The sequence below is a fragment of the Bombus bifarius genome, unplaced genomic scaffold, assembly GCF_011952205.1.
Source record: "Bombus bifarius isolate JDL3187 unplaced genomic scaffold, Bbif_JDL3187 scf7180000009200, whole genome shotgun sequence".
Lineage (NCBI taxonomy): Eukaryota > Metazoa > Arthropoda > Insecta > Hymenoptera > Apidae > Bombus > Bombus bifarius.
Window position 1 is genome coordinate 1,143,819 of NW_022884965.1, and position 18,818 is coordinate 1,162,636.

The following is an 18,818-nucleotide window of genomic DNA, read 5'->3' on the forward strand; positions in this document are numbered from 1 at the left end:
TATTAATCTTGATATTAAGTAATATACAACTTACTTTAAGTTGCATTGGATGGATTTCATAAGGTAAATGAACATTGTTCATAGTTTGCAGACCCAATTGTTGTGGTTGATTCTGTTGTGGTACACTCAGTTTAGTAATGGGATATTTCCATTTTTCTGGATTCTATAAATCATTTAAATTTGCAATCAAATGAAAGCAACAGATATGCTTGCTACTTATCTATAGTATTTTTGGAGTATCAAAGCATAAGTCTACAAATTTCTTTTTTCTCCTACAATAGACCATCTAATATATCTTGAAAAATATTTTGTACGCTTACATTATCAATAATAGCATCATCTGCAAGAGCCCAAGCACGTGGTGCCTGTTTTGTTTGGAAAGCTGAAGACTGGGCATTAAATTCTGCTTCCGTAGGTCGTTGAAATACGTAACCCACCATGGCATCATCTTGAGTTCTGTTCACACCAATTTGATGTGTTTGACCAGGTTGTATACGCATACTATCACCACCAGCCATTACTTGCCCACATTGTTCTGTATCCTATTAATAAACAATTATTTCATTACTTCAAATTTTCCTTATTACTCTCATAGATAATTTATAGTTATATTAAATGAATAATAACTTTTGCAGATAAAATCCAAGTTTAAATCAGTGTATTTGAATTAATATAAACTTAAGATGTACAAATCAATACATTATTTTGGAGTACATAATACTAAAAAAATTACAATTACTGAAAATTGTTTACTAGGTAATTGTTTACTACTGTACATACAAAGAAGGATTATCATATCAAATTTATTAAAGATATCATTATAAAATTGTTAATAACTAATGTATATATTATAAAGTATGTCATAACTGTTTAATCAATCATGGTATCACAGTGCTCTAAAATATACATATATTAGTATTTTATCTATGCTTTATCAGAAAACTAATAGGAACATAAAACAATAAAATCTCTTTTTGATATTAAAACACATATAATTATTCCTACAGTTCAAAGAAATTAGTAACGTATGCAGGATTAGTCTTGTTTCACTGGAGTAAGCAAGTTGATAAATGCAACCAAAACATCTTCATTTCTATACAATATCCTGCCATGATGGATTAAACAAAGCATAAGCATATGCAATATTTATGCATATGAACAATATAAAGGACTGTTTTCTCATGTTTCAACAGTAGAATAGAACTTTCTACGTTAAATAATAATATACCAAATAAAAAATAAATAAGTACAATAGTAAATTTCTGGAGTAACGATCGAAAAATAATATTTTAGTTAGAAGACACATGAAATGATAGGTTATGAACACTTCGATCCGAGCAAAACTTTGTAACGTTAAATCGTTTTACACGTTGTACTAATTACGAGATAGGAAACTAGAAAAAAATTAAGATAAGTGCTTACTGTGGGTATGTGTCCATTCGCGGAAGGATGGTGCAATTGCATAGAAGGTGCCGGTTCACCCGCAGCACCAGCGCTACTCGCACCGAGCCACTTCATCGTTCTGTCAATCTGTACCACTGCTTCAGGTCCGACGAACGATGATCAAACAGATAAGATGTTCCCTCACTGTGAAGGTTAGCTCGCTCAGAACCGGCGTCTGGAGCTAAAGGTAAAATCACCCGCTATGTATGTTCTGCGAGCATGTTCTACGTGTGACTCTTAACAATGTGACATCTTCATTGTTTCCACGACGACGAGAACGGCAACGATAACAAGAATAATCACTAAATAGAATCGTATTTATGAATGCCTGTGATTGAACGCTAGACAGTACAGCAATGGCAGCTGGAATACAGCGGTGCTGCCGGAATTTTGACAACACTGCCGGACACGGGGAACAAGAGAACACAAAGAGAATTGTCGAACCGAATGCAACTTTAAGTCTACACGGCTCCTCGAGTTTTACCAAACGACACAACCGCTTCAGCGACGGACGAATGAAACTGAGGGGATGCCGAAGAAAAAAAAGTGAAACATGCAAAAAACGACAACTGCTTGTTCATCAACGGACGAGAGGGAATTAAGGGTAGGAAAGTAGAGAGGGGGAGGAACCAAAAGATTCGTAAAATTAGATTCTTTGTATCGTTGTTGATGTTAACAAATCCCTTTCCCCGAAACTATACCAGGTACGATAATGGACGTGTTCCCTCTTTCGATTTACGTTATAAGCTTTACCTCAATTACTGCGATGACTATAGTCGAAATTAATTGACAAATATCGTTCGTTTCGTTCTATACTACTCGATATTTTCACAGTTACTATGTACGCTTCGGTCTTTCACACGCTCATCCCGTAAAACTAAAGCTTAAAATACACTATTCACAGGTATGTACATCGAAGTACTGGCACACAATGTGCGTCCACCGGCATACGCGTGTTTCGCGCGCAAGGATGCTACGAGATTTTCAGAAGGGATTCGGAGGGCAAGAGGGGAGGGGAGGATAAAGAACCAACCCGCGTTTAGAAATACCGCGACACGATACCAAACCAATACGTTATTTCTGTCAATTTCATGCTTTTTCCAATCGCAACTTCCGACTTGATTTTTACTTTCACCTCAGCAATCGGTTCGTTAATAACACTAAAACTAACGTTTAAACAAAAGTTCGCAGACTTTGTTCGGCGTTAATCGTCCGTTTCACATTTACACAACGCCGTACTTAAAGTGTCAAGATTCTAGGTTATACGACAAAATCATGGATGAAACGAATAGATAGCGATGTTTCATGTTAGACTTAAACGTAGCATATTACCGCCATCTGATATAAAAGTCGTGTTTTAAAATTAATTGTTCACACTTGTAATATCTCATATATGATCGATTTCTTAAATATTAATCGAATTGTATAGTTTGGAGGATAATTTGAAAATGTACGTGTAATACTGTCGATAAAATATTTCATATACTTTACGATATTGTGCAGCTAATTTGTTAAGTGAACAAATAGCTAGTAATAATTTTATTCGAGAAATTCATGTTTGAATATCGTAAAACCAATGTAGCTACTGATTAGAGTCTATGGTTAGAGTATTTAACTCTCCAATGCAAACGGCTCATAATGTATGCGGAAGAATTGTAAATTGTAACTCACACTGTCTGCTCTTGCCATATGAAACAGTGTTTAATGACTGTACCCGCACATGAAAAAAAATTTGACAATTTGTTGCAAAGAACTTGTTCCTATGATTACGTTGATGATAACGAATGTTCTCTATCTCATATTTGAAATCTTTTTATAGAAATGCTGAAGCACACGGTAAGATTGATATTTTATTCAATTCGTCAACATAAGATTATTCGTGATTTATATAAAAACATGTTAATGTCAAGTTTTCAATGATAATTTAATAATATGTCTTGTATTATATTTTTCCTTCCTTTTTTAACTTTGTTTCATTATGTATTACCTTGTACATTCATACTTCCTACTGATAAATTAGTTTTATTGAGGATAATTTGTACTGTTATTGTGAAGTTATACCTACAATATATATTTCTTAATTGCCTGATAAAGGAGTTCAAGTAACTCTTTTCAGTACTCACAAAATACTGTCTTACAAAGTACTTTTAATATTTTACTTTTGTTACATAACAGTTGTCGTGTAATACAATTTTCCATTAAAAGAGTGATAATTTTACATTTATAGATGACGTAATGCGACTCATCAAATATAATATAATTCTATTACCATAATATAAAATGGCAACATTTTGGTCAGGGAGACCTGGTTGGTTAGGGAAAGTAGGAATAGCATTATTGGCTACATGGCTTTTGGTACTAATAATATCAGTATCACATATCTTTAAGGCTAATAATTTATCATCCAATAATGAGAGTCCTACAAATAAAGAAAATGCTCAACGTTTAGCTCAAATGGTTAATGATTTTGAGATTCTTAAGAGACAAAATGAAGCATTAAAAAATATAATTTTAGGGTAAGTTTATACCAGAAATTATAAAAGCAGACAGATTTATTTGAAGTTTAAAACAAAGAGCACTGTGATCTTTTCGTTGTACAGGATAACGTAATTTCCAGAGAAAGATCAAAATCTATTCAAGGAGACCATTTAGGTTCAATACAAGAAAAACTTGAGAAAGTTTCTCTTTATGATGATTTGTTGGATCATCAGGATAATATTAAGCACGGTGTCCCTTCTTCTGAATATGAAGAATTAAGAAGAATGATAAGAAATAATATTCAAGAGACATGGTAAATATAGCATCTAAGGTATAGTTTGTCATTGTATATGAAAATATGGGAATGTTACATGCGGTACTTTAATATTTTGAACAGGTATTATATTAATGCAGAACTAAGTAAATTTAGGAAAACTATTGATAAACTTAATTATGAACAAAGAGAAAAAAAAATACAGGACACATTAAAAAATGTTTGGGATCATAAAAAATCTCTCATAATAGACATTGACAAATTAATGAAAGCAGATGGCTATGATGAATGGCGTAAAAAGGAAGCAAAAGAATTATCTGATCTTGTACAAAGAAGATTCAGGCATTTACAAAATCCTAGTGATTGCAATAAAGCAAGAAAGTTGGTTTGCAGTTTAAACAAAGGTTGTGGATTTGGATGTCAGGTAAATAAAAATTATCTTAAATAAAATGTAAGAATTTATATAAATCATTATAAATGAAATTTTGTACATTATTTTGTATTTTAGATTCATCATATTACATATTGTTTCTTAGTTGCTTATGGTACAGAGCGAACATTAATAATTAGATCTAAAGGTTGGAGGTATCACAAAGATGGTTGGGAATCAGTCTTTAAACCACTTAGCGAGACTTGTGTATCTACAATTGGAGCATCACATGCTAACTGGCCTGGTGACTCATCTAAACAAGTCATTTCATTGCCAATTGTGGATAATGTTTATCCAAAACCGAGGTTTCAACCACCAAGTGTACCAGCTGATTTAGCTTCAAGGTTAGAGAAACTTCATGGCCATCCCTTAGTGTGGTGGGTAGGACAAGTTTTAAAGTATTTAATGCGACCTCAAGAACATGTGAAAAGAACATTAGAGAATGCTAAGGAAAAACTAGGTTTCAAAAAACCTATTGTTGGAGTTCATGTACGGAGAACAGATAAAGTTGGTACTGAAGCTGCTTATCACGATATAGACGAATATATGGTTAAAGTTGAACAATATTTCGACGAACTTGAACCAAAACCAGAAGTGAGAAGAGTTTTTCTAGCGAGCGATGATCCAAAAGTGATCACAACGGCAAGAAATCGTTATTCAAATTATGAAATAATAGGAGATCCAGAAATAGCAGAGACAGCTTCAGTTGCGAAACGATATTCCGATTCTTCTTTACAAGGAATAATTATCGATATACATCTCTTATCCGAATGTGATTATTTGGTGTGCACATTCAGTTCTCAAGTGTGCCGTGTAGCATATGAGTTAATGCAAACATATTATCCAGACGCTTATAATCGTTTCGCGTCATTAGATGATATTTACTATTATGGTGGTCAAAATCCACACCCTCATCAAGCTATTCTAGATCATAAGCCGAGAAAGGAGGGTGAAATTGAATTGAAAGTAGGAGATTTAATTGAAGTTTTTGGAAATCATTGGGACGGTTATTCCAAAGGATACAATACTAGAACTAGTATGACGGGATTATTTCCTAGTTTTAAAGTTAAAAATCCAGTAGATGCTGTAGATTTTCCGAAATATCCGTATGTCCCTTTACAAGAAAACAGGAACGAGTAGGCATACTCTGAATATGTAGTGATCTTGAAAGCATTCAGATTGCTTGAAAAAAAATAACTTGCCTTCATATTTAAATTGTTAAAAACAGTAAAAAACTTCACAAACACGTATATATTTTACTACTAGTAAATGACAAATTTAATTCTTGCAAACTGAAACTATCTCAAATTATATAAAAAAAAAAGTGAATTATTCTATTGCCTATGCATATGTAAATCTTGAATTTTGAGAAGACCGTATATAGATATTCGTAAACAAATATTATAGAAAATTTTGAATACGTTTACGATCTTCTTACAAATTGAACTAAGGACATAAACATAAAGAAAATAAAAATGCATAGCGTACATGCGCGCAATATAATTAAAAATTTTTATATATTTTGATTGAAGTTACAAATTGTAGTCGTTATTTTAATAAGAGATTTTATTAGAATGTGATTGTATTAATGTATTACATTGCAACTCTTTAGCGAACTGAATGTATGTTTTTTATATAATGCATTTAAAATAGATACATAATTAACATACAATATAAAACAAAAATTATTTGTGCCAATGCACTTGAACTCAAAGTATTATTTACAGTGGCAAGCCAATAATCAGATAAAACCTAAGTAATATGTCAATTTTTATAAAATTGCAAGAAGGTTTTATACATTATTAGTTAATCTCATATCTCTTAATAAAGGCTTGCATTATAATTCATTGTCATAACGTACAATTTGTACATAAGATATACAATATAAATTACGTACATAATAATTTTTTTGATAATAATAGAGCTTATACAAAACGCATAATAAATATTGCATAAATTGCGTAATATGATAAACCTGAAATGCATAGACATCGAGCTGGGCTTGAGGCCTATCTTATTATATAATTAAGGATGTTTCTTGTATACATATTGTAATATATTTTATACTATACACCAAACGTAAATGAGAATTGTTATATTATAAAAATTGAATTTGGTTTTTAATAAATATTTAATTCATGAATCTTTTGGTAAGAATGTGTTATTACATAATTTATTTTACATTTTGTAACATTTTCATTTTACAAGTTAATTTAAAAAGAAATATGGCGAAGTTAATTGGTATAAAAGTTTAACGTCATCGATATAATTTCATGATAACATCACTAACTTCAGTTCAGTAATGTCGTAGAATCATAATAGTGTTTTGCGTTGTTGTTTTTAAGTTTGCAATTATATACAGAAAAGATTTTGAGGATATGGCACAAATTTTTCGTGTGTATAAATTTGAAGTACCTACATTAATTCATGTTTTCTATAGAAATTATAATCAAAGGTTAGAATCTGAAAATAACATATTTCACGTATATACATGTATCAGTTAATGATAAGTATGCTTTTTAAAGACGTAAATGTAATTATTACGAAGTTTTGCATATTTCTTCAAATGCAACCCAAAAAGAAATAAGAGACGCTTATATCAAATTATCTAAACAGGTATAAGTCATTTTTTTATGTATTTCAAATATTTTTCCAATTATGTTTAATTTCGTGGTATTTTAAAATATTTAAAGTATATAGCAAATAAATGGTAATTTAAGTATTTTTTTAGGTGCATCCTGACTGTGGCAATAAGGGAAATCATGATGAGTTTGTGAAAATAAATGAAGCCTATAGTATTTTAAGCAACAAACAGAGCAAACGTAGTTATGATATTGGTTTGAAGGAGAATAATATTCGTGAAAATCACTATTATCAGAATGCTGGGTATATTTTTTAAAGGAACTACGTTTATTTTAAGAATTATTTTCCAAAATTATTTTTAATCGTTATTATAATTATATTCATTTTCAGATCTTATAATCGTTACCAATATGCATACAATATGTACTATCCAAGATATAGAAGAAAACCTTCTGAAGCAGAGAAAAGAAAAGCAATTATATTGTGGGTGTTCCTACTGACTATAGGATTACTAATTCAATTGATACGTGTTATAGTATGGTCAAATGCTAGTCAAAATGCAGCATTAAGAAAGAGTCGTATGATTATGCTAGAGGTTGAGAACAGTAATAAAAAGTATGAAAATAAAACACTTGAAGAGAAGCTAGAAATGTTGGAAAAAATGATGGCAGAAGGTATCGTGCCTACGGATGATAAATAACACATGTGAAGGTATATTTACTTGGATTTACATATTGTAACATAGAGAAATTTTTAAAAATTTTGCTGTACGAAAACATACAATGCGTTACACGAAGTAATACATGTGTTGTAAAATGTTATTTTTTAAGTAGAATAGATCATATTTTAAATTAGAAAAATTGTATTTATAGGTAAAAAAATTGTTTATAATAGAAATTATGCTTATATACAAATCATGTGTCATCTTTATTTTTGTGTATAAATTCATTACAACAGAATACTAACAAATTCATACATATTTTAAACACATTCAATAAAATTAGGACGTGTAACTTTTATATATTTATTTATGCTGCTAATAATGCAATATTCATCTATTGTTTAAATCAAGTGTACTTCTTAACGTGCGAGTTATTTCTTAAACTTTATTATTGTTGATATTTTGGCACAATTCGTTTTTATAGCATCGCGATGAAATAATTATAGAGATATCAGATTAATTCGTAGAAAAAAAAAATGTTTACAAAAGAAAAGAAACATTCAGAAAAGAAATGTATCACGTGTACGGATATTTGATAATAAGAAAAATATAACGTAGATATAGGAGTGCGTTTCTGAGTTATACTCGATTTTAAACGGGTACCTGATTTCAAATACGTATTATGACGCTTTTCACAATCTCTTAATGTACGAAACAATTTCTGTATGTGGCGATTCAGGGGAAAAGATAGGATTACCATCTTCGTCTAGATAATCCGCATAGTTGAGTTCGTAGACTCGTTCAAAGCCCATTCGTGCACATAGTTTCCCAGAAAAAGAGGACGAGCAGTCGGCACGCGCCATTTGAAAGCCTCTCTCTTTCCCAATTTCACTACAGACAAATTTTCGTGAGTAAATTATTTATATACCGTTAAGCATTATTAAATATTAGTTGAATAATGTATTATATATAACAATATTTTAGTTAATAAAATGACATTGCGATTAATTCACTGTGTTCGTCACAGACTTAATTAACAAAGTGAGACTTACAGTGTTCTTTCTAGCAGCGCTTTGGCAACGCCTCTGCCTCGCCACTCACAATCTACGGAAATTATTTTAATTTCCAAGACATCCAACCCGTGGAAATTTTCTTCGCAATTTACTTTCTGATCCACGTGATGCAGTAACTGAAGAATTTTTTTGAATTTTGGGTTTCGACACTTAGATATGTAGTGTGGTTCTTCGTCGCATGGAGGATCCATCTTTCCTGCATTTAACAAGCACAATTTATCGATTATACTCGCGCAGAATTTGCGTGCTTAACTCTAATTTATGTAGTAAATGTTTAATTTATTATGACGTCTCCATAAAGCTAAATGTGTTGCATAAATTATATTGCATAAATATCAGGTAGTTGATGTAATTCAGCCTTAATAATTTACATCTCGAAGGTAACTTTTTAACATCGGCTCTGCATTTAAAACATAATTATCTTTACACTAACTACGAGGATGTTTCTTGTTCAAGTTTCGCAATTGAAATTCTGAGTATTTTTGGTCTACACCAAAAAGTTTATGGACGAAAATAAAAAACTATATATAGATATATAGATAGAGATATAGGAAACTGTAATTTCTCTTATATATTTTTAGCTTTATTCTTTTTATTTGAATAAGCATATGGATAACTAGATCTGTCGATAAAATTATCTAATTACTGTGATTGCGACAACTGGTAGCGATTAATAAGTCTCACGCTTGCTCGATACTGGCACAACAATTTATGTAACGTTAACTAGTAACGTTTTCTAGTAGGTGTATCTACTATTTTTCTTTGAATCTTTTCTTTGTTTTTAATTTGATTCATTTAAATCTAACTCCTCAGCCAAATCATAAGATCACGCGAGTCTTTCAATACGATTCTTCCTATCTTCAGTACCGATCTAGTAGTATTAAACAATAGACTACTTGCTAGATGCTCAAACAAGATACGTCTCGTAAATATAGCAATGGCCTCCAAAGATTATGAACGAATATTTTGTACACTATTTTAAAGTATCTGCTCATCCTATTACCCTAGATTCACTTTAATATACAAACTCGAGGAATAATTATTCATCACGACCGACTTGTCACCACTTCTTATTCGTGGAACTTTTTAGCTCATAGCATATCATTGTTCCTGCTGAAAATAGAATGTTCTTGGTACTCGATTGTGTTGTTAACCCAGATATATCAGGATCTTGGTTAACACAATCGTGGTTCCAGCAGCTTTCGCGTAAATACCCCAATGAACAATGAAAACATTGTTAATATTCGATACTTATAGATCAAATTCTTACCATTTAATATTACACCAACTAAAGTACCGTCCGATAAGACTGCCATCAGATTGAGATCGTTCTCAAGGGAAGTTAGACTATACTGCTCCAATTCCGTGCAAGTGAAGTCTTCTCTACCTGCTAGCAATTGGATCGATTGATTGAGCGGCTCGTCTCTGAAGAAGTACTGCTTGAGAAAGTTAAGTACCCTGAGCTTATCATCTTTAGTGACTGATTGAATCTGATAGTCCATGTCAATTTCTTCGCTGTTCGCTGAATCAGCCAGCTGAAGCAGACAAGAAATTTAGAAAAGATTTACGAAAGTTGCAAATGTGTAAAGATTCGCATAAATTGTTCGATTACGCTTGTTGATAGTTGGTAGTTGGATCATTGCTTAGACAAAGTAGCAGCATATCTGATTGCACGAATTCTGCATAGCAATGTATGGTGCAACAATGCATATATAAGTAAACGTAACTTAATGCAACCAGGACAATAACAATTCATTGTTTTCGCGACAACGGGAATTGAATTAACGCTTTCACACGCAACAATTAACGTAGCAATTCGCGACGTGTTCTTATTTGCGCAACGCTTTATCTTGATCATCAATGACCAACTTTGGCGAGGGCTGAATTACGGTTAATCTATTTCGATGCAATGATTCGTGACAGCTAATACAAGTTGAGTAGGTTTTGATTTCCAGAATCACAATTACGTCTTTTTCGCTGTAAAAGAATTCGTTCCACCATCTGTACAGGACATTAAAGAAAAGCCTCATCAATAATATTATACTGTTATTACCACATTGTACATTTTCTCGGTTTCGCGATTTAATCATTTCGATGTAGATATTTTTTTAAATTAGTTATTGATACCCAATGTATATAGACAAAATTATCGAATATTATCGAGAACGTGATACTTAAGTTTGTATCGTTTAGAAAAATCTTATGTTTATTAAATCTACTATATTAACGTATGATCCAGTCAGGTCGGATACAACGAAAAAAGCTATCGCGCTAGTAAAATTTATCGCAATGCAATATCGTTGGATCTCCAAGCGAAAAATATTGCCAGCTTACCGTATACTTGACCATTTTCGGCACATCTTTCGCGAAAGTGGTCTGACTCTTGCCGACATCGCTACGAGCAGAATTGATCAAGTCCGTAGATAGCGCAGTTTCCATAATGTAATATTCAACGTGAATCTTATACGTTCGAAACCGGTTTTGTTAAAATTTGGGCGATGATATCGTTTCGAAACGATGACAATTGTTGATTCAATTGACCACTGAATGTAGAAACACCGTCGAGTTTGTCAATAACGCGAGGCTCGTTCTTGACGTCGAGGTGGTAATCTAACACTGCGCTTTGTGATAGGACGTCGTCAGTCTTATATACTCTCAGTACGGGCAAAAGCCATTCTTACAGGTTCAGGGACAGACGAATACTGTTTAGGATGCTTAGCGATCAGAAATATCGACATTTGATCGTCAGCGTGTCTTGCTCGATTTTTTGTATTCTTATATTTTTTCGTTATACGTATGGTTTGTCTCTTAAACAATCGATCTTTTCGCCAGGAAACGAACATTTTTCAAGCGAGATTGATATGCATCTTTTAGGAATTGGAAAGGATACTTTACATAACGTTCGCGTACACGTTCGATCATCTCTCTCGCGACGTATTTCCGTTCTTTCCGCTAATAATTAGTCGCGCGAGTTCCTCTTTCGAGTTTCTTGATTATCGATGATGTCGTGTGTAATTTACCATGGACCCAACAACCGAGGGAAGATCTAATATTTCAGATACATTTGTACAGCTTCTAGCATTTAATATCGCTTATGCAAATGAATCGATTCAGGGAGGCAAAAAGCATAAAGATAATATGCGTTAAACACATGTCCATGTTTGCCTGAGACACGCGATCGACGTTTAATAGAAATTAAAAAAAAGAGTGAAATTACTACTTATGCCAATTACTCAGCGATATATCATAAGACCCTGGCGCACGATAGGGTCCTATAAGAATGAATGGTATTAACTAACTTGATTATCCTCGAAGCTGCCATGACATTCCGCGATACGCAATAAAATCCCGTACAATATTACAACTGTCACGTTTTCTCACAATTCGTGTACATATTGCAACGTGACACGGAAATATAACAGTTTCGTGCCTACAGAAAGCTCCAATTGGTTTTCCTTTCACATTAAAAATTTCTTAGTATTTGCGTCGGTGGACGAGCAAGTTCTTCCGCTCCGGCGCAAAGTGTTTAATTCAAGTTCAGTGTACATATGCGGCGATAGATAAGATAGAAAAATAATTGGACAACGTTTACCGATAAATCGACTTCCGTCATTCACGCGTTGACAGACATTCGTGACACTGAAAACCGATTAAACTCGCAAAGACGCATTCGTTTCGGAAAATCACCGAGTATCTTCTCGAACGTTTCGCTTTTACTTCACTTGGTACGGATCAAAACGTTCGCGTAGAATAAAAAGATATCGCGGTTTTATTTAAATGTAAAGGAAGGGGCTTGTGTGTCGGTTGCCAATGCACGCGTGGATATCGAATAGCTCGAACTTTAATACCGTCTTTCGAAATTGAAAGTCGATTCGCGTGTTACGTCGTCCCTTCGTCCTTTTCTTCTCTACCGTCGATCTACTGCAATACCAATCAAAGGCTAGTGGAGGCACCGTTCAAACTTTCAAGATGTAGATTATCGAATGTGCTGGCTTTCCGCTTCGAGAAATGTCTGGTCACGTGGACCACCGTTTGTCTCGGCGATACAAAAGAAATCTGTCACGAAGCGCGAACCGGATTCGGAGCTGAGGTTATTTACCCTCGAATTATGTAATTCCACTGAATTATACGAAACGCAAAAGGTGCTCTGGACCAGTCACGGAACTGTCGTCGATCTAAACCCGCGAAGGTCAGCGAAGAGAACCGTAGCCATGCCTTAGGTGGCATTCAATGACGTCGACTTTTAGTTGCCGGGCATTGAGTATCGTTCCATATCCTCTTTCGATGTCATATTCAATTTAAAAAACGAAAAAAAAGGATAGTAACTCGCAACCTTCAAGATCTTTGTAACAATGTGAAGCTCAGTTAGAGTTCTTGACCCATTTTTCTTTCATTTTTCTAAAGGCGTTTACATGGACATCCTGTCGGTCGTCCGGTGATCTTTCGATCGGACCTCCGATGGACATTGCTAGGTATTCTGTAATGGTCGACAACGCGAATACAATCACCGGTTTCTGCAGCCTTTGATCGCGGGGCCTGATAAACGAGGCGATCGCTAACGCATACGACAATGAAATATAACAATCGTTCGTTTCTTCTAGGAATCCTTTCGAACCGGATTCGATACGAGGTGTTAAACCGTTAACGATCTCCGTGGTCAGACGACGTTGACCTTTTTCACTATATCTTCCTTCTCGTGTTTTCTATCGTGTCTTTTCATCGTTCTACGCTTTCCTGAGCAAATTTGTTACAAATCATTCGCCACTAGTCCGAGATGAAACGATAATGGTGCAAACAAGTTGGAACAAGTGCAGCCATTGCATCGCGTGATCCCATTGAAAAAAGATGAAAGGGGAAGGAGGTGGCGATATGAAAAATCGTGTAGACCGATGGAAGAATTAATTGTCCGACTTTGATTTATCTCGAAGGTGTTATTGTCAGCGACGTGTCGTTGCGTTTATGATTGATGCAATTATTTATACCATTGATGTGTTTCTTAGACGCGAATAGATCGGGTCTCTTTATTCAATCAGAACTTGAATTGCTTGAGAGGCGTAGAAGGATACGCGTATCGAATGCACCGTTATTTAGGACATTGAGTAACGTAAGCCGTATAAGTTACGGAAAAAATGATATTACAAATTTCAGATAGCAATGTTCATAGCTAATTCATCGAGTTTAAAAAATGTTGAATTCAACTTGGTCTGACCGATACGCATTATTGATTTATGCGATGGATTTTTAATGCTCATTAATAATCCCTTCCTAACGTTAGTCGATCGATCAATGATATATATGATCGTAACTTAATCATCCATCCGTTAAGAGATCACGATACGTGTTACGTGTACACATAAATGATTCTCTATCGACTAGCAGAGGCGGTGCCAGATCCGTAAATGCAAACCAATCGGAATAAAGTAGCAATAGTTGCATGTAAATTTACCTCGAGTATAGAGTACCTGCTTTAAAAAGTTATGACTCATAAAGTCAAGATGACTTTCTTTCTCTTTTTCCTTCGAACCATTTGCTCACCTATCAACAATTATCGTGTAACCTTTATTCAAAACACGAGACACAAATATATAGACGAGATCCTCAATCTGTACGTTATGATTCGTAATTTTATACACTATATATTTTCTATATACATATATATCTGTAATTAAAAAATTCTTGATATATCGTTAAATCAGCTGATCTATGGCATAAAATATCGAGTGACATTCATGCGAGTTTACCTTGAAACCGGAGTGTAACATGTTCTGCGTAATAAATCTATTAACCGACATATAAATGTATCGATTACCATTGAACCCTCTGTCGTACCCTGGAATTAATTGAGATTTACGCGGATAATTATACAGGATACGCCTTCGAATCGATCTATGTGCGGAAGTATGATTATTTCAAATGTACTAGGTAGACTCACGTACCGTTTAATACCTGTTCACGTTGAGATTTTTATTTCGTAGTACTGTACGAGTCGTTTGACAATAATAAGAGCATCGTTTTCACGTGTAAGTACCGATTAATCAATGTTTCGATCAATTCGAAACTTCTAATCAAAACTGAGCGGTAATTAACTTATATAAGTTAATGCCGTCTTATATAGTTTTCTGATTATGCAATTATTGAGTAATCGACGCTACAATGGAGTTGTATCTTTTATCAATCAGGGAACATATGCTGAGGACAGCTTGCTCGAGACGCAAAAAGATAAAAAATAATACGTTGCACTCGACTGAGTTCGTACAATTACGTTATCGCTCGCTGCACGACAATTATTTAAGTGTTGGGAAAAAAAATGCGGATAACACGAACAGTTAGCTCAGCCGAGCGGTTTACGCAAATGGTCCGACCATTCGAACGGTGATCATGTTCCCCGTTTCACTTTGTATAAATGTTCGTTCTCTTTAGATTCGATCGAATAATAATGCTCGCTAAATCAAATACGCGACATATCACGGTTTTTTCCTACGCAGTAGTCTTTTGAAACAACATCGAGTAAGCATATAGCGAAGAAAATTAGTATTCAAGCTTTGTATGCCCGATCACCGGGCATTCGATCGCGCTCTATCGTTCCAATCGAGGCTAATCTCGTTTAGAGTTTAGTCGAAGCTCTCTCCTCGTGCTTGTTTTAAAGACGTTTCCGAACGCGGCTGGATAACGAAGTTTCCAAAAGAATGCGAAACTCAACTTTTCTGTCGAACGTATTCGCTCGATGCTAGTCTCGCTATTTAATATAACAACAAGCACGAACGTCTTGATCGTAGCGTCACCCCTTTTGCTAAGAGACTTGCCACCTTGAAGCTCGATACGTGACACGCATGATGGAAAAGTAGCCAATACCTGGTGCATAGGTGACGAGTTGGAACTCATCGTGCCGCGTGTGGATTCACGCAACAAATTCAGAAACAGATAGGATATATAGTTCCCACTTCCGCTGGTCTTCCGGCGTTGCTCGGACGATCTTGATACGTGAAACTCTCCAAATTTGCGTCGACCAATCCAAATATCCAAATATCGAAGTTGAACCTCTTAATGCAAATATACCAAACGTGGCATTAGGATATTTTGTACATGAGGCGCGTGCACTACTTCGAAAGCGGGGCTTGTAATCGAATTACAGCTGACACTGCCAGGACGAAACAATTCTTGTATACAAATCCGGTTGTCCGCGTCTACAATGCTTTGTTCATATTCGTCAATGTTTATATACTTTGGTCATATACTCCTGCCCGTTTAACCTTTGATGATAAAATTATTTACATAGATACGTCACAGTTAATTGTTCACTACGCTTTAAACTCGCGAACAGCGGTAAACTGATAATGCTATCTAACGAACAAAATTTCTTTAAAAAATCGAGTAGTATCGAGAATTTAACATTGATTCAAAAGAAATATTTAGTAAAAGATTTAATAAAATCTTCTTAGCTAAGGTAAAATACAGGCGGCTATTTCTGTTCGTAAAACGAGATGCACCACGGATTCGTCCGAGAATAGAAGCCAAAGGCTTCGAGGAGAACACTGCCAATGTCGGTGATATATTTATTCGGCAACTCGGTGAACTTTCGCATCTTCGTTTCACGGAAAATGTATACCCTCGGTCAGTGAAACATTCGTCTTTGAACTCCGCTACCGTTTCTTTATCCGATAAATCCGGTGATCGGATTATTCTAACACGTGAGAAAATCGATTTATCGTTACGTGCAACAAACTTGTTGGATGAAACCAGTTGACCCGGCTATGTATTCGATAACGTCCAATTTCTATTGCCTATTTATCCGATGGAAATATGAGGGAATATATGAAGCAAAAGGTATCTTTGTATCAAAATGTATTATTTTACACGAAATCTCCCCTTTTTTAATTTTTTCTCTTTCTCGATAAAATACGAACGTAACGACACACTTACATACCTGAAGAAGTAACGGTTTTTCCAGACGATTTTTCGTTGTTTTCAAACACACGCGTCCCCTTCGGTCTATCGCCAACTACGTACTGCCAACGTGAGAGCAATAGGGAGGGTCATTACCATCCAGCACGTAATGTCCCTTCGACAACAGCCCATGGAAAGAGTAGCCCCAGGTCTATTTTTCCATTGAATTTGATTAGGTTGCAAGATCTGGAACTATCAGTAATTGGACCCTCAATTCGATGGGTCGACCGATCATAGAAATGCTCCCCAGCATTCATTTAGCCATAACTAAGTTAAGCAACTTAACCGTCCGTTGCTTTACCATACACGCCGTGATGTTCGAGGTTTAGGTCAGTCTCTGTTTATGAGATAAAACGACGGAAATTTTAATTAATCCGTGATGCGTTATCGCCAGATAGCCTGGTACGGTTTAATATTTCAATCCAGTGTGTCAAATTCGTTATGATATCGACTCTGTTGTTTAACGCTATTAGCCCAGATTACATTCAGCGAATAGGTTTAACAATATTCTACAAAATACGAGATGCAGGATAATTATGTGTATAAATAGGAAATCGTATTAAATATCAATGATTCATTCGACACGTATGATTACCGCGACGCTTGTAATTACTATTTGCATAGCGTAATTACAAAGTATCATACTTCGGTAGACCCTGCGATCTATATCGATGAGATCAATTAAAGTCATCGATGGATTAATTTCAATAGGCGAATTAATACTCAGACATAGACGAATATCAACTAATTGCAGTAGCGAAATGATTGATTACATTTTAGCGTAATCGAATTTTTTCAACGTCTACGCGGCGAGCATAATGATATGCGTATAATGTACATCTGCATGTAGATATTGCGCAGCAATACAATGAATTGGTATGGAAAGAAATATTTTTCTATCTATTGATACTAACACTTACTACCCATAAATAAAGAGAATAACAGGTTCTTCATTGACTGTGCAGTTTCTCTTAATTCGCGTTTCGTGCTCCAGTTTCTCTTTATCTCAGCACATTGTTGCATTCCGCGCGTAAACCGCATTGATTTATTTCAAGTACAGAATAGCAACGTTATTTTGCGACTGACAATCCGCCAACACAACAGTAAGCAGCATTATTTCTTGCCATAAGCCGTGCCTCATGAATCTTTTATGCCAACATCCTTTTCTTAATTGCAGAAGAACGTTGTTTTATTACCAATACTGTTAAAATGATCGTACCATCGATTATTCAGATAAATTTTAATCGACATGCGAGAAACAAAACTTAAAATTATACGCTTCAAACTTCCTCTCGGTAGTTTTCCTGTAATGCAAATTTCTCTTTTTATCTATGGCACTTGTTACACCGATGATTTTCTAATAATGCAACTATAGCGATCTCCTTGATATCGATCCTGGATCGTGTATCAAAGAAATCTTATTTGTCACTATTAATCACCACCTCCCGCTAACAATTCCGATATTATCAAGGTTAACTACAATCCCCCATTATAGTGGTGTTTTTTATTACACTCTTTACGCGACTCGCGATGTATGTGAATTACCTTGTGCGCTGGCCCAATATCCGAGTTTCGCATCGAAATGTTGCAGGTGTTAGTAAATCGCTTATATAATATGGCATTACTAAGCAGCCACCCATGGGGGCAAGTATTATCGGAGTTTGTCCTTTTCCAAATTACCTTATCGCGCTCGAGGATGTTTGTTTTGGCCTTTGTTGGGGCCATCGAAAGAGCAGAAAATGTCAAAAACAGACCTTCGGCCGGCAAAATCCACCTAAGAGTAATTGCTTTGTGCATTAGTAAGGCCACGCTACGTTATCGCCAACATCATGATGAATTATTTTTTGCTCGAAAATGAACGAGGTGTGGTTATGAAAAGAACTAGACATTCATCGTGGTTCTTTTCCAATGAATTCGATGTGTAATGGCGAT

General features: G+C 34.8%; 4 protein-coding genes across 10 annotated transcripts in view; 2 read left to right on the forward strand and 2 right to left on the reverse strand.

Annotated features, from left to right (window-relative positions):
• Window positions 1–2,704, reverse strand: part of LOC117214413 (pumilio homolog 2-like) — a 63,929-nt gene extending 61,225 nt beyond the window's left edge. For 2 of the 3 annotated variants that reach the window (XM_033460511.1, XM_033460512.1), the window contains exons 1-3: window positions 1,423–2,704; window positions 321–542; window positions 35–163 (exon numbers count right to left, since the gene is read on the reverse strand). In XM_033460511.1, the coding sequence (XP_033316402.1) occupies window positions 35–163; window positions 321–542; window positions 1,423–1,518 (447 nt within the window). In that variant the 5' untranslated portion in view covers window positions 1,519–2,704. The remainder of the gene's footprint in view (window positions 1–34; window positions 164–320; window positions 543–1,422) is intronic. The other variant, XM_033460510.1, reaches the window with a different exon arrangement.
• Window positions 2,705–2,929: 225 nt separating this feature from the next.
• On the forward strand, window positions 2,930–6,090 carry LOC117214414 (alpha-(1,6)-fucosyltransferase). The gene is made up of 5 exons (XM_033460513.1): window positions 2,930–3,279; window positions 3,671–3,959; window positions 4,061–4,234; window positions 4,319–4,619; window positions 4,704–6,090. Exons 2-5 carry the CDS (start codon window positions 3,724–3,726, stop codon window positions 5,763–5,765), a joined length of 1,773 nt encoding a protein of 590 aa, XP_033316404.1. The 5' UTR covers window positions 2,930–3,279; window positions 3,671–3,723; the 3' UTR covers window positions 5,766–6,090.
• Window positions 6,091–6,879: 789 nt separating this feature from the next.
• On the forward strand, window positions 6,880–8,136 carry LOC117214164 (chaperone protein DnaJ-like). The gene is made up of 4 exons (XM_033460013.1): window positions 6,880–7,080; window positions 7,151–7,241; window positions 7,357–7,511; window positions 7,599–8,136. Exons 1-4 carry the CDS (start codon window positions 7,004–7,006, stop codon window positions 7,906–7,908), a joined length of 633 nt encoding a protein of 210 aa, XP_033315904.1. The 5' UTR covers window positions 6,880–7,003; the 3' UTR covers window positions 7,909–8,136.
• LOC117214163 (dopamine N-acetyltransferase-like) lies at window positions 8,106–17,944 on the reverse strand. Of its 5 annotated transcripts, XM_033460011.1 has the most exons (5): window positions 17,807–17,944; window positions 16,867–17,078; window positions 10,213–10,477; window positions 8,922–9,138; window positions 8,106–8,760 (listed from the first exon to the last, which is right to left on the reverse strand). In XM_033460011.1, the coding sequence occupies exons 3-5, from the start codon at window positions 10,442–10,444 to the stop codon at window positions 8,562–8,564; spliced, it is 648 nt and encodes a 215-aa protein (XP_033315902.1). In that variant the 5' UTR covers window positions 10,445–10,477; window positions 16,867–17,078; window positions 17,807–17,944; the 3' UTR covers window positions 8,106–8,561. The 5 variants fall into 5 exon arrangements, with proteins under 5 accessions (XP_033315902.1, XP_033315903.1, XP_033315900.1 ...); XM_033460012.1 differs by lacking the exon at window positions 17,807–17,944 and having other exon boundaries at window positions 16,867–17,345; XM_033460009.1 differs by lacking the exons at window positions 16,867–17,078; window positions 17,807–17,944 and adding an exon at window positions 15,795–16,223.
• Window positions 17,945–18,818: the final 874 nt, after the last annotated feature.

Coding starts and splice junctions, on each gene's coding strand:
- LOC117214414 (XM_033460513.1), top strand. CDS start 3,724: ATGGCAACATTTTGGTCAGGGAGACCTGGTTGGTTAGGGAAAGTAGGA. Junction 4,235..4,318: donor AATAATATTCAAGAGACATG/GTAAATATAGCA, acceptor TATTTTGAACAG/GTATTATATTAATGCAGAAC. Junction 4,620..4,703: donor GTTGTGGATTTGGATGTCAG/GTAAATAAAAAT, acceptor TTTGTATTTTAG/ATTCATCATATTACATATTG.
- LOC117214164 (XM_033460013.1), top strand. CDS start 7,004: ATGGCACAAATTTTTCGTGTGTATAAATTTGAAGTACCTACATTAATT. Junction 7,242..7,356: donor ATATCAAATTATCTAAACAG/GTATAAGTCATT, acceptor GTATTTTTTTAG/GTGCATCCTGACTGTGGCAA. Junction 7,512..7,598: donor CACTATTATCAGAATGCTGG/GTATATTTTTTA, acceptor ATTCATTTTCAG/ATCTTATAATCGTTACCAAT.
- LOC117214163 (XM_033460008.1), bottom strand. CDS start 11,381: ATGGAAACTGCGCTATCTACGGACTTGATCAATTCTGCTCGTAGCGAT. Junction 10,478..11,276: donor CGAAAATGGTCAAGTATACG/GTAAGCTGGCAA, acceptor TGTCTGCTTCAG/CTGGCTGATTCAGCGAACAG. Junction 8,761..8,921: donor GCGCTGCTAGAAAGAACACT/GTAAGTCTCACT, acceptor ATTTGTCTGTAG/TGAAATTGGGAAAGAGAGAG.